We start from the raw sequence: 15,393 nt of genomic DNA, 5'->3' as shown, positions 1-15,393 counted from the left end.
GTTTACCAATTTTTCTAAAGATTATTATCATGTTAGTTATGGTGATATTGCTGCTTTTAAAACCCCAGGAAATAAATAGAAGGGAATTTGTTTTGTTACTTGCCCTTCATGATCTCTTAAAGCTAATGAACATGTTAGGCCTCCTCTGAAGAGAAAACCCAACCCAACACCTTTCTTTCATTTGACCTTGTAAAGTTCAAGTTCTTTTGGAGAAATATCGGCATAATCAGCAGCATAGCTGACCAAATATGTTGTTATAGTTGCCTTCCATTTCCTCTAGGACACGGTGTGACTCTTTGAGCCATCTCTCTCAATTTGGGCAATCTAGCCAAAGAGGTGTCAGTCATCTACTGGCTATTTATTGTGTCCAAAGCCTGGAGTGCAGGATAGAGATATAAATAGCAGAGGAATGTTCTTGTACAGCCCATGATCTAAGAATGGGTTTTACATATTGAAATGGTTGACAAATATCAAAAGAAGAATTTTTTTTTATTTTATGACATATGAAAATTATATCAAATATAAAATTTAGTGCTCATCAATAAAGTTTCATTGGAAGACAGTCATATCCATTCATGTGTTGTCAATGAGTAGTCTGAGGGGAGCCTCGTGAGCTTTGGGGGAGGAAGCTGAGCTAAGAGACTTTGTTGGGCATAATTGAGTGCCCTCCTGAGGTGAGAGCAGGGGTGGTCCCAATCTACAGGGCTATGTGGCTGTGCTTTTTTACCCAATGGGATGAAGAATAAGTGAAGAGCGTGAAATGGTGAGATTGGGCTACGATGGGGTTTTGCATGCAGTTGCTAGAAGACAGCAGCAGGATCAGCCTTGCCTTTCACCTCCAGTGGTGGGAGTGTGATTACAGGATGGGATGTGCTTTCTCAGCTGCTGGGAAGGAGCCGCAGCCAGAAAGAGGCTGGGAGAGTGGGGAGAGACTACACAGTCCAGGGGCCCAGACTCTTCAGGAGGTGGGACAGGATACATTGAAATTAAGAAAGTGAGTGAGTGAGAGGCATCGGAGGTGGTGGTTGTCAGCAATGGGTGGTAGTTTCAGAGCTTGCACTTGGAATGGGTTCTAGAAGGGAAAACTCCAGGCTGGAGTGAGGGAGGAACAGCAGAGGGAAGGGTTAGGCACACCAGGTTGTGGCTATCATCTACCGGGACCTGAAGTGTGTGGGTCTAGGAAGCCAAGGACATCCAAGAATCAGGGACACACCCTCCGTGATCATGGAGAGAAGCTGAGAGGTCAGGAGACAACAGCTCTAGTGACCTCACTCTGTGTGCAGGTGTGCACATATATGTGCATGTGCAAATTGACTCTGTCTGTGACTCCACTATCTTCCAGAGAGTGGTTATGAGAATTTTAAACATTCTGTTGTTAGATCACAGAATAAAATATTAAGGAAACCAGAGGTCTGAGCATTTTTATATTCAGGTTAAACTTTTATGAGTATTTGCAATTATACAAACCTGACTGTTGTGAATGAAATGGAAGAGTTAGAAATATTATTTATGCTTAGATAGTAGCTTTTGTATGGAATTTTACAAACAGCCTATATGATATAAGAGAAATGAAAAACAAGGCCACAAGAAATGAAACAACCTATTACAGGTCACAAAGATAAGCAGGTTTTAATTAGGTATTTCAATTTATATTTTTAAAGATATTATTCTCACCCTGAAAAATAAAATAGCCAATACATGTCTGGTTTTACCCTGAAGATTAATAACATTGTGCTCTGTGAGTTTGCAGTAGATTGTTGATTGTAGGGAAAAAAGGGAAAATTCGTTGTGTTTATTTCTACTTCCCATGAGGAAAGTCTATTAATAGTATCCTTCTAAGAACTGGCTTTGGTCTATATACTAGAGTGTGGGTAATAAATGGAGATATATCAAGTAAATTACTGATCCAAAAAACTTTAACACACAAGATGGATTTTGATCAGTTTTTTAACCACATACTGTTCCATCGGGCATGCAGAGAGATTTATTATTATAACTAAAGGCCCGGTGCACAAAAATTTGTGCACTTGTGGGGGGTGTCCCTCAGCCTGGTCTGTGCCCTCTCGCAGTCTGGGACCCCTCAGGTGATGACCACCTGCCGGCTTAGGCCTGCTCCCCGGGGGATTGGGTCTAAGCTGGCAATCAGACATTCCTCTGGCAGCCTGGCAGCCCTCAGGGGATGTCCACTTGCCCGCGGGGAGCAGACCTAAGCTGCAGTTGGACATCCTTAGCGCTGCTGAGGAGGCAGAAGAGGCTCCCACCACCACCGCTGTACTGGCTTGTGGCTAAGCAGAGCTCCCCCATGTGGGAGCGCACTGACCACCAGAGGGCAGCTCCTGCATTGAGCGTCTGCCCCCTGGTGGTCAGTGTGTGTCATAGTGACCAGTCATTCCCAGTCTTTCTGCTGTTAGGGTCAGTTTGCATATTACCCTTTTACTATATAGGATAGAGGCCTGGTGCACGGGTGGGGGCCAGCTGGTTTGCCCTGAAGGGTGTCCCGGATCAGGGTGGGGGTCCTGCTGGGGTGCCTGGCCAGCCTGGGTGCGGGGCTGATGGCTGTTTGCAGCTGGTCACACCCCCTTCAGGGTGGGGGTCCCCACTGGGGTGCCTGGCCAGCCTGGATGAGGGGCTGATGGCTGTTTTCAGGCTGGCCACACCTCCTTTAGGGTGGGGGTCCCCACTGGGGTGCCTGGCCAGTCTGGGTGAGAGGCTGAGGGCCATTTTTAGGCTGACTGGCTACTGAAGCTCCCAGCCTCTCCTTTTTTTCTTTTTTTTTTTTAAATTCTGGGACTTATTTACCTTCTATAATTGAAACTTTGTTGCCGTTACTGGAGCTGAGAGCCGGCTCCTGCTAGCTCCAGCTCTGAGTCCACAGCCTGCTGAAAGCAGGTATCTGGGGTTTGTTTAGCTTCTATAATTGAAACTTTGTTGCTGTCACTGGAGCTAAGAGCCGGCTCCTGCTAACTCCAGCTCTGAGGCCACGGCCTGCTGAAAGCAGGTATCTGGGGTTTGTTTAGCTTCTATAATTGAAACTTCGTTGCTTTTGGAGCTCAGAGCCGGGCCGCGGCAGGCGGGGAACCTTGGCTTCCTCCATCACTGGAGCAAGCAAGCCTCCTGCTCGCTTCAGCTGCATGGCTGCTGGCCGCCATCTTGGTTGAGTTAATTTGCATATCACACTGATTAGCCAATGGGAGGCGTAGCGAAGGTATGGTCAATTACCATGTTTGTCTATTATTAGATAGGATTGTGAGGGTCACTATAATCTTCCCATCTCCTATCCAAATGTTGCAATGTACCTCTGAGGATAAAGGCCAGAGGAGAACTTAACCCCATGTCTGATTTTATTGAAAAGGGATTTTGATTCACACTACTTCATAGTTGGAATAATATCCCTTGGGCTGGAGGGAGACAGAGAGGACTGGCTTTGCCCAAGGATGGCTCCTGCGGTCTGAGTTATTGGGGAGTGAGCACACTGGACCAGGCGTCAAGGTTCTGGCTCTGATTCTGGGCTTGGACGCTAACTAACCATGGACCCTTTGTCAAACCATATGGTTTCTCTGGTCCTTAGAGACTTCATGCCCCAAAATGAAGGGGTCAAATAAAGCCAGAGCCCACATTTTCTAATTTTAAAACTCAGTAACTGTGTTTGTCCACTTCTGATTCCTCTGATATATAATGTTATATCTTTGCTGTAGGTGTTTCATCTGTTCATGAATTGAAGGACAGAATTGAAGTTGCATTCAACTGAAATTAAACTGGTTCGAATCCACACTCCTAGTTTTATGAGAACTCTAGGATATCTTTTTTATCTATAAAAGTATTGAGCTCATTCCTTTATTTCTGTTTTTGAAATAATTATATCTGTAGGTTTTTCTTGACTCCAAGCAAGTTTGGGTAGAAACTCCGGTGATATAACATTTCTCTCCAGTGAATTCTTTCAATATTTAAAAAAATTAACATCATATATTTTATAACATATGACAAAGTTTTCAGCTTTTGAGGAATATTCTGTAAACATACCAATGGTATGTTAGTGCTCCAGGGCTAGTAATCAAAAGATCAGGAGTCTCCTATCTACTAAGGAATAAATAAATCATTAAAATAATTAAGTGATAGATTGGCTTTTTAGAAAAGCAAATGGTCAGATGAATGGACAGCATCTTTTTATTCTCCCTGTTTGCCTGGAATCCATACCTGTCTTATAGGCTTTAGGCCTAGCTGCATTCATTTTGTAACTCTTTGGCTTGATGATTGGTTGATGCAGGCAAACACTTAATGACCAGGCCAACAAAACTATGGGAGAGGCTGCTATAATTTATTAGGACTGAAAAAAAATCCTTGTAGAGAATTTTATAACTCTTCTACTCCTTTTAGACCCTGTGTGTGTGTGTGTGTGTGTGTGTGTGTGTGTGTGTGTATCTGTCTGTCTGTATACAAACACACACACACATACCCACACACATACACCATCATCATCATCACCTTCTCCCCATGACCCAAATTCCACTGACATAAAATATGGGCCTTTTCCACCTCTAGTCTTGGAGTGTACATTTGTTTGTCCTGAGATCAAGATGTTACTCTAACGCTTCATAGAATAATACTTGCGATCTCTCTTTGTCTTCATGGCAGTCCCAACTAAATTAAGTTAATTTTTGTTATCCTTTAAATTCCAATCATGGCTAGTCTCTCATTTCCTCTCATTGAGTAAAGATTTATTGAATTCCTACTGTGTACCAGACACTGAAGTAGGACTAGGGTTCCTGTCCTCAGGAAGCACACAGCAGATGAGGCTCACAGGCATATAAGCAAATAGTTCCAGTGTGGGTAATAGGTAAAACTGCAGGCGTTTCTTGTGTGGAGAGGTAGCAGGCAGGAGGGAGTAATTAATTTTGAGTGGGTCAGAAAAAAAATGATGAGAGCGTCTGGATCTTGAAGCATGTTTAATACTTCATCATGTAAGTGTTGGAGAGAGATTCTTTCAGGGGATTCTCTGATTGATGTTTTTTTTTAATCTCAGATTTGCTAAGAAGACAGAATTAGCAGAATTTAATGCAAAAGGATAGAGGAGTCGAGGTGACTCCCAGGTTTCAGCTGACTTGACTTGGGGGTTGGTCATTCACTGAAATAAGATGGCAAGTCAAGGACCAGTTCCAACCTATGTCAAGCACTTTCACTGCCAGTTAGTAAAATATTGCACTTCTTATTGGAATTTGGATTTGCCATCTTGTTCTACTCCCAGTCAGAAATGTCATCAGCATTAAAGATGCAGCACAAATGTGCTGTTTGCATCAAGCTGATGACGGCAGATTTCATTGGGCAGAGAGAGGACAGAGAGAGTGGCAGTGTCACAGGACAGTGGCCATGAATTTTCCTTTGTGTGCTCTCAAGAAACAGCCATTTAAGGTCTTCACTATTTAATCGTCATTTCTTCATGTGCCCTGTGATCTATTTTGGATGTGGGGGTGAGTTAGAGCATCAATATTTGGAAATTTTCCAGCCTCTAATGCCAAATATTTTCATGTCATGGGATGTTTCTGAATAATGTGTTTTCCTTATAATGTTTTTTTTCTTGCTCAGATTTTAGTACCGGTGGTTTGAGTGTTGAGCCTCTAAGCTTTAAGCTCTCATGAACAGTCTGCCATTTTCAACTTGGTTCTTTGAATGTATATCTAAAATTTACATTCAACAATAGAAAAATCAACCCATATTTTATAGATGGGAGTGCATTGTATGTGGGATTTTCTTTACATTATTTGTTCAGATATGGGTTCACAACAATTTCCATATGCAGTCAGGACATTGTAGCTCCCAGAGACGTGGCTTTTACCTTATCAGTTTACGATAGCCTTGTTTTTTGGTGAGCTTAGTGACTTCTGTGATGACTTATGTGTTATTTTCAGTCTTTATCTCTCTAAGTTTTATATTTTTTTCCATTGGTGTTTTTTGTTTTTTCATTTAAGCTTCATCCATAGTCTACTCCAACAAAAACATTCAGTATACATAGAACAATGACTTACAGTTTTTTCAAGGTTCATATTAACAAGATTCAACAATGGAGGAGTGACTTGAAAAATGATCACCTCTATACTCACATCTATGTTTCCAGGACAGTTGGGCATTTAAATTTAGGGTCAGTTGGGAAAATGTGCCAGGAGGATTAATGCATTTTATTACATTCCAGCAGAGATGATCCCAGCAACGGGTATCTTGGACCAAAGTCTCATTCAGTTGACCCTCTTTGGTCTAAACATGCTGTAGTCTTCCGAGAAAAGATGTGAATTAAGATGTCAAAAGTGGGGCTACTTTATGCGATTGACTCTAAACTGCTGTTCTTAAACGGGATCAAATGGGACCCAAAGTCACCATTTTTTGGGTGCACCCTGACTTCTCAGAATGACAAAGGATAATATTTGTAGAGTTTAGTTATGTGCAAATTTCAGAGAGAAGGGAGAAGGAGAGAGGAATAACTTTGACAAGGGAGAATAGTAAAATTTAATCTAGAAATCTTAGACATTTTCACAATCAGGTCCTTTTCTGGCCAAATATCTGCTGGGGGTTGCGAGCTCCTTAGTTTTCCCAAGAGCCCTTTTGATTGAACAGCACACAGGGCTTTAACCTGTGTTTCTCTGTGGTTTCATCAGAACCTTGTACTTCCTGGGAAGGCTCAAGGGGAGTGCAGCTCACCAGACGAAGGTCTCACCACTTACACTGTTGCCTTCAAATAAGGTTCCCATCCCTTTCCCTCTCGTGGGAGGGAGGGAAGAAAGGGGCTGTTTCACTGGCAGTCCTAGAGATATAACTGGCAGTGACGCACAAGGATGTTAAAAATGGCAACTAATTGCATAACTTTGCCCAAGCCACAGTCTCCAGGACTTAATTTACTCATATTTTAAATGAGGGTGATGTAGGTTATCTGCAAGGTCTGTCTTAGCCTTTTTGAGCTCCTAAAATAAAATACCACAGATTGGGTGGCTTAAACAACAAACATTTATTGCTTAGAGTTCTGGAGACTGGAAAGAACAGGGGCAAGGTGCTGGCAGATTCAGCATCTGGTTAGGGCTCTCATCTTGATTTGCAGATAACTATCTTCTCTTTATGTCCTTACATGGCCATTCCGTGTATGCACAGCAGAGAGCAGAGAGTGAGAGAGAACTCATGTTTCTCCCACTTTTTAAAAAATATATTTTTATTAATTTCAGAGAGGAAGGGAGAAGAAGAGAGAGATAGAAACATCAATGATGAGAGGGAATCATTGACTGGCTGCCTCCTGCACGTTGGACCAAACCCTCAACCCAGGCATGTGCCCTTGACCGGAATCGAACCTGGGACCCTCCAGTCCGCAGACCGACACTCTATCCACTGAGCCAAACCAACCAGGGCTCTCCCACTTTTTATATGGACATTAATTCCATCACAAGGTCCCCACTCTTATGACTTAATATAACCCTCATTACCTTCCAATGATCCCCCCTCCAAATACAATTGCATCACAGATTAGGGCTTCAACATGAATTTTAGGGAGATACCTACTTTGAGTTGATAGCAAGGTCTCTTTTACTTGGTCATCATTATATGACTAGGGGAGACTGCCTTAAATTGGACATTTAACATGAGTAGGACTATAGTACTCAATGTTTGCTTATAGACAGATTTGAGCTTTACTTTCACCTCTGTTTCTTATATCTTCATGATGTTGGACAAGTTAAATCTCTGTACATCTCAATTTCCTCAACTGTGAAATTGTTCAATCACAGTATCTATTTGTAAAGTTTCCATCAAGATATAAAATCATGCATGTAAAGCATATAGCACAGTGTTTGACTATCAAAATATATCCTTGATAAAAATTTGGCTTTTAAATTATGCAAATAACCAAGCTTATTTGGACAAAAGCTGAGGCTGGTAGCATAAGAAATAAAAGTTTGACCAGTGCTTTGGTCGTTAATATAAAAATATTTATTTGATCAAAAATATTGGAAGTTTCTGTTAATTATAACACACCATTTGTCTGTGTTAAAATAAACATATATATATATATATATATAGAGAGAGAGAGAGAGAGAGAGAGAGTGTGTGTGTGTATTCAAGTGCATGCACCGAGTGTGTACCTGATAGTCTGCCCCACCATCTCTTTGGGTAATTAACTTATTTTCTACAATATATAAGAATTTCAACTAACACACCACTTTGAAATCTGGGATATCTTTTATCTATATATAAACAGTTGCTTTTATTCCAATGAAACCAGAAAGTATTTAATCCTGCTTTGTTTTAAAAGATAATTCCCTAACAAAAATGTTCTTTGCACATTAATAACTGGGTGCTCCAATTAAATGTTACTGGCAAGAAAATGATAAAACCAACCACACACACAGAGCTCAACGCTTAAAACCCCAAATTCCCATAAATCATAGCTTGTTGATATCCATGCCATTAATAATGTAGCAAGTATCCTAAAATATTTAATACTTATATTTTATAGAAATTATTGATTTTCCCTTCAGGTTTAGTGACTCAGATGGAAAAGTAAATTTAAGCCTGTTCTCATATGACCTAAAATGTCAAGGTGATAAATCCTTTTTAAGGCTTAACTTGTATTACTCCGAGAGTGACAGCCACCGGAGGAAGTGAGCTCCCCATTATGAAACCAGAGGATCAGTAAGAAAGGATGGCAATATGGATTTTAGCTGCTGGGTTTTCCAACATACAAACTGGAGTTGCATGAATGCTTACTCCTGGATTTCAGTGATCACAGCCATCATTTCTTCTCATAACCACTAGTACAGAAGGCGTTTGCCCCAACTCCAGAATATGTAAAGAAGAAAAAATTACAGTACAGTGGACAACCTTGAGGGTGGGATGGGGTTCCTCATATTTCAGTAAAATTTAATCTTCTAGAAGGCAAGAAGTAATTCTGACTGCTCATGGAGAATAAAACACAATCTAAGCATTATTCTTAATTGAAATGCAATTAAGAAGCAGCACATGAAGCTGGAAATTTAAGAGGGCCGTGTCTTCATAAAAACTTCAAGTAGTTCTCTCTCTTTAAATTTGGTTCAAAATGTTCTATGAAGACCTGTGGGATTTATTTCTGAATACTGGGTAGATTTATGTATTCAGAAAAGGGCTACCAGGAGTGTATGCCAAGAAAGTGACTTTAAGCTCTAGCAAAAGATCTGATTTCTGGCCTTTCAAAGGAAATCAATAAAAAAAGGATAAAATTTTGTAAAATGAGTGGTTTCCCTGGTAAAGCTGTCCCCCTATTCGGCACTTATGTACAATGAACCTGCCTCAACCTATAATGGTTTTGTGATTAGTGTGAATAAATGTTCCTCACCACATAGATTCACTATTGATTTTTAAATTAATAATCATATCTTGTATTTATATAGTTACCATCTCTGAGAAAATATGAGTGCTAGTTGATGAATTCTAATTTATCTTCATACTATTCTGCTGAATAGTATTAGGTATTACAATTGCATTTTAAGGAGGAAAATCAGAACCATAAAAGTTAAATCACTGGCCACAGATCAGAAAGCTAATAATAGAATCATCCATTAAAAACTGGTAGAGGTGGCTTCTAATTCTGGCTGTTTCCCAAAATCATCCAATCAGTTGGGTCAACTCCGATTATTCCTTAGGAAAAAGAAGTTGATCATAACAATGATTTGAAATTGCAGTTTTCTACAGATTATTTTGGTGTATAGTCACTGGGTTGAAGACATTTTTATTTATTGGACCATATGCATTTTTAGTGGCCTATGACAAATATCTTTGGAATGGGGTTATGTTATATGTGTCTGAAATTGATCTGGTAAGGGAGCGATGTAAAACTTAAATTCTACGGTTAAGTAGGTGTGGTTTTCCAAGGGCTGGGTATCTCTATAACCTCTCTGGCATTGCTTTAGCTGAAAAAAATGAAATAATCTCCCATCAAAAACTTGTTGTACTCATTCTTTCAATCATCCCTTCCTCCAGCCTTACCGATGTGGGACTCTGATTTCCCCCTTCTTTGTATTACTATTCATGTCCATTTTCCTTCTGACAAGTTTAACTGTCCCTCAGTATTCTCCTTACTGCCACCACACTACTTCTCACATCTATATGGGTAACCTCCTTATTGTCTCTCCTAGTTCACCTAGTCCAGGGATGGCGAACCTATGACACGTGTGTCAGAGGTGACACATGAACTCATTTTTTTAGTTGATTTTTCTTTGTTAAATGGCATTTAAATATATAAAATAAATATCAAAAATATAAGTCTTTGTTTTACTATGGTTGCAAATATCAAAAATTTCTATATATGACATGGCACCAGAGTTAAGTTAGGGTTTTTCAAAATGCTGACACGCCGAGCTCAAAAGGTTTGCCATCAATGACCTAGTCCATCTTAGATCAGTTTTTCGCATTCTCTGTGATTTTTGAAATTATGAATTATTCAGTCACACAAAAAGTATACAGACTAACATGTGGACCATCCATATCCCCAGCACCCAGCTTAAAAACGAAGCCTTCTTTGAAGTCTCTCCCTGATTTCACTTCATTTCCCCTCCCCACTACTATGAATTTAATGGTTATTATTCTCATGCATGTTTTTATACTTTTATTTACCATATATATCTGTACCCATAAAGTGTAGATTATTTCTTTAATCATTTACTTCTAAAACTTTCCTTTTTTTTAAACTGTGGCTTTGAGATTTGCACTGTTGTTTTAAGATGTATCCATGTTAGTACCATGGCCGTGTTTCCTACTATTTCATTGTGGAAGTCCCTTGGATCCACATACCACAGGCTGGCTGTTCTTCTAAGGATAGACTTTGAGATTGTGGTGATTTTCTTTTCTGAAAAAACAAACAAATATATAAATAAACATTTTGAATATGCCTCCTTGTGCACATTTATGAGAGTTTCTTGAGGGCATATACCCAAGATTCTAAATGCTGAGGAGGTAGATCTACTCATTGTTCAAATTTATTGTTAAAAAATGGTTGTCACCTGAAGCATTCTACTTTCAGGCCATATTCCATTAAAGAAAAAAGATTTCATTGGCCTCTCCACCAACTTTCACTGAAATTTCAACCTCTTGAAAGAGAAGAGCTCCTCCTCACTTTTCTACCTGAAGCCCCCCACCCCTGGGACTCCTTTTTATGAGGTGGTCACCCCATGATGACATATAAATGATGAAGAATGCAGGGTGTGATGGGACCTTGGGTGGATGAAGGACATGACGCCATGTCTCAGGGCACCATATCTGATTCACTGACTGCTGGTTTGTGGTCTCTGAGGTTCTAGTATCACCTAGTTCAGTGATGGCGAACCTTTTGAGCTCGGCGTGTCAGCATTTTGAAAAACCCTAACTTAACTCTGGTGCCGTGTCACCTATAGAAATTTTTTGATATTGGCAACCATAATAAAACAAAGACTTATATTTTTGATATTTATTTTATATATTTAAATGCCATTTAACAAAGAAAAATCAACCAAAACAATGAGTTCGCGTGTCACCTCTAACATGCGTGTCATAGGTTCGCCATCACTGGCCTAGTTTATTCTCTGAAGACTCTGTCTCAGAGATCATCAATCATCCACCTCACTGTGCGGCCGCGAAGAACAAGGACCCCGGAGTCAGCCTGCCTGGGTCTGAATTCCTGACCCACCTCGGCTAGTCGTCTGCTCTTGAGCAAATTCCCTCACCTGCCTGGGGCTTGGTGTTCTTGCTTGTGAAATGGGGGACGTGGTTGTAATTATTTCATAAGGCTGTGTTGAGAACCAAATGAAAGAATATACATAAAGCTTTCAAGTAGGTGCTTACTAAATTTTTGTTGAACTGTCTGGAGAGTAAAAATAACAAAAAGCTATATCATACCTCCTTGTGTGTCAGGCATTGCCTTAGGAACTGGGGAGATGGCATTGACCTTAATATATGCCTCTTTCCAAAAATTAAGTTGCCTGCTGGGATCAAGCCCATATACATTGCTTGGCTCAAGAAATATATGTGAAGTACATGTTGAATCAATAAATGAACCTAATGTTTCTCCTAAGGCAATGAAATGCCCAGAGTATGTTCTGAGCCATAATGAAGCAAGTCAATTATATCCATGATAACTACATTCTCTGAATGGTATTGAACTCTTAACCTTTGAATATTGATTGTTCCCAGGCAATTTCAGTTAGTGTTTTGCCATTGTCCCAAAATATTTGAATAGTCAGAATACCATATTTTTAAAGAAGATGAGCAACAAAGAGTTGACTATTTCTTTCATTCCTAATTGCATACAAAATAACATTCTCAACTTTTGGTTATGACCAGTCTTTTGAAATTGATTTTTTCCCTTGAATTGTAGGTCTCATTGTCCACGAAGGAGCTGCAGTTTACAGAGTGTTTAAGCGCTGGCGAGCTGTTAACTTACACTGGGATGTATTAAATTATGACAAAGCCACAGACATCGAAGAAAGTAGCCGGGGAGAGTCTTCTACAAGCAGGACTTTATGGTTGCCATTGACAGCTCTGCGGAACAGGAACTTGGTCCACCCCACGCAGCTAACCTCCCCGAGGTTTCAATGTGGCTACGTGTTATTACACCTGTTCAATCGAATGAGACCCCACGAAGACCTGTCAGAAGATAACAGCTCAGGAGAAGTTGTGATGAGAGTGACTTCAGTGTGACCAGAGTATAGGACGGTGCAGTGTGGATCACCCTGCACATTTTGGAATGTAATTGCAATGAATGGCAAAACCATAACACTTCTAAAAACACACATCTATGAACTTTTTAAAATTTATGCTTTTTATATGAACATTTGAATTGCAAATACATTTTTCTGAAAAAATAAAAGAGTCCTCTTGTTTGCTTTCTGATTTATCACACATTTTATAAGTTGATACTTGAAATCATGATCTGTATAATTTAACTCTACTTGGTTAAAAGAATGATGAAAGTTATCCTCAAGGCCCAAACTATTTTTTTCTTGCTTGTTTTAAATATATTTTTATCAAACTTTGTGCTCCATGTGTAATTTTTCAGACATGCTACAATTGGGGAAGAGTTTAGAATTCTGTGGGCTGGTTCCAAAGTGCCTATCAACGGAGCAGCCATGAGGCTCTGCACTGAACCTCCCTGTGCCTCATGCTGGTTGGCAAACTTGACCATGATTTTTTTTTTCGGGGGGAAGATGGGAGGAAATAACCTGTCAACAGGAAAGTAGATTCTAGGAATTATGGCTTGTTTTCTAACTTCTGAAACAGTACAGAGAGCTTGTAAAAAGATAAAGATAAGCTGAGTAGAATAGTTTTACTCCAGAATATGTTACATAGAGCATCCTGCATACTTATAACCCTAAAAGCTCACCAAAACATTGCATCACTGTGTGTGTGATAATAATACTGCCTCACATTTGCATAAACCTCTCATAGACCTATCAAAATGTTAGTGTCTTGATTTCTATGAGCACGGTCTTAATTAGATTTTCCTTTTGCAAAAGCTTATATACCTACTTAATCATTTAAACACCAATCCCATTACTTGATTTAATGAAGTCCTGGGGAAACACATTCACCAGCAGCGAGATGTGTTTCTCTTTCACTAGATAAGTATTTTTTAAATGAAAAGAGGAAAAATGAGGCTATTGACTCCCCAGGATCAGGTTTCTAACTAGTGGAACCTGGAGATTTTCCACCGTTTTATCCTTCTAATGGGAGTAAATGGCACATTTTAATCGCAAAGACAGAATAGATGAGGCAGGCTGTCATGCTTTCCTTAGAAACATGAGTTGAGCATGTAGGTCATTTGAAGTAATTGTTCAGATTTTAAAGCATATGAAGCAAAATGCTTTGTACCCTACTTTCTAATAATAATCTTTGTATGATTAAAAACAGAATAGGAATGTTTACAGGTAACATGATTTTTACACAGCAAATTCTACCAACACTTGAAATATTTTCCCAGTTAAAAAATTGTCACAATGATTTGAAGATTACTTTAGTCCTAATTTTTCAGTTCAGAAAAAATATTTCTATCATGTGTGTGAGATAAAACATTACAGCAAGTGCTGTAATTTATAGCAAAGCTCAAAGTTCCAAGTCCCAGTGGAACCTAGAGATTAATTCCCTGCATTCATGAGGACGCTATTTTACATGCAGTGGATTTATCTGGTAAATTAATCAAAGACTTCAAAGTTATTTTAAGAGATTTCCCCCCTAGGAAATATAGGCCATTCTTTGGCCTAGCACACATCTATTCCATGCTTCCCTCACCTCCCATCTCTTCCAGGACCCAGGATAATTATCCTCAGGAAAATTAATGATAATAATAAACAAAAAAACTGTCCACAAAAAGATAAAGATGGAAACACAGCCTTTGGGTGTGCTTCCTATAAGGCTATGTGGGCATATTTTTAGTTAATGGGAAAAATAGAAAAAAATTTTAAATTATAGTAAAAATTTAGATGATAATTTTTGTATGTTTTAGTTTCCCATGGACATAGAGGAGAAAAATTAATTGATAGTTAATCATTAATAAGTTGCTTCCCCTTAGTTTATTTTCACCTCCCTCAAATTCATGAAACTCAAAAATCTGTAAAGATGAAAGTACAAAGATGAAAACATCAATCTATATAATTCCTGGTCAACAGCTAGGCCCAGAGCCCCACTTCTGAGTTCAGGCAAAGATGGATTTTCTGAAGCTGAGGAAAGTTTTAAATGTCAGAAGCAGGTTTAAGGAGGGAGTTGACATTCATTTCTCACAGATTTAATCTTTGTGCTGGCTTTAGATGTCATAGCCTTACAGGAAACAGAATTCTAAGTGAAATTATGAATTTCCCCCTTAGGGGACTTTATGCCTCAACAATCTTTGTTTCACTAGAAATCTTCCCACAGCCATGTGTATGAAGAATTTGAATTAGCCTTCTTCTAAATAAAAGTAAATTATATTTATTGACAGGATTGCAGGAAGAACATGTTCTTTTACTTTCAGTTTCACTTTTACTTAAAATTCCCTAAGTTATCACTTATATTGATTTTTTTCTGAAGCTAGTAGAACTAAGTTTAATCAAAATGACAGGCAAACTTTTTTTAAATAAGATTTTTTGATTCAAGTTCTTTAGGTTTGAACTAAAATAGTATTAAAACACCTAGCTCAGCCCTGGCCAGGTAGCTCAGTTGATTAGAGTATCATACCAATAAGCCAAGGTTGCATGTTAGATCCCTTGTCAGGACACATACAAGACAACCAATGAATGCATAAATAAGTGAAACAACAAGTAGATCTCTCTCTCTCTCTCTCTCTATCTCTCTCTCTCTCTTTCTCTCTCTTTCTCTCTCTCATCCTTCCTCTCTCTCTAAAATAAAAAACCTGAAAATAAATAAAGCAGCTCTGATTAAATAACA

At 39.2% G+C, this 15,393-nt stretch overlaps 1 protein-coding gene across 1 annotated transcript in view; it reads left to right on the top strand.

The window, feature by feature from the left end:
• The window catches only part of MARCHF11 (membrane associated ring-CH-type finger 11), an 85,908-nt gene extending 72,955 nt beyond the window's left edge, over nt 1-12,953 (top strand). The window contains exon 4 of the mRNA XM_070411428.1: nt 12,353-12,953. Coding sequence (XP_070267529.1) covers nt 12,353-12,675 — 323 coding nt within the window. The 3' untranslated portion in view covers nt 12,676-12,953. The remainder of the gene's footprint in view (nt 1-12,352) is intronic.
• Nucleotides 12,954-15,393: the final 2,440 nt, after the last annotated feature.

Source organism: Myotis yumanensis, unplaced genomic scaffold (assembly GCF_028538775.1).
Source record: "Myotis yumanensis isolate MYYU_CA2020_CCGP unplaced genomic scaffold, mMyoYum1.0.hap1 SCAF_4, whole genome shotgun sequence".
NCBI classification, from domain to species: Eukaryota; Metazoa; Chordata; class Mammalia; order Chiroptera; family Vespertilionidae; genus Myotis; species Myotis yumanensis.
The sequence above is the reverse complement of the archived record's forward strand: the minus strand, read 5'-3'. Positions and strand labels throughout refer to the sequence as shown.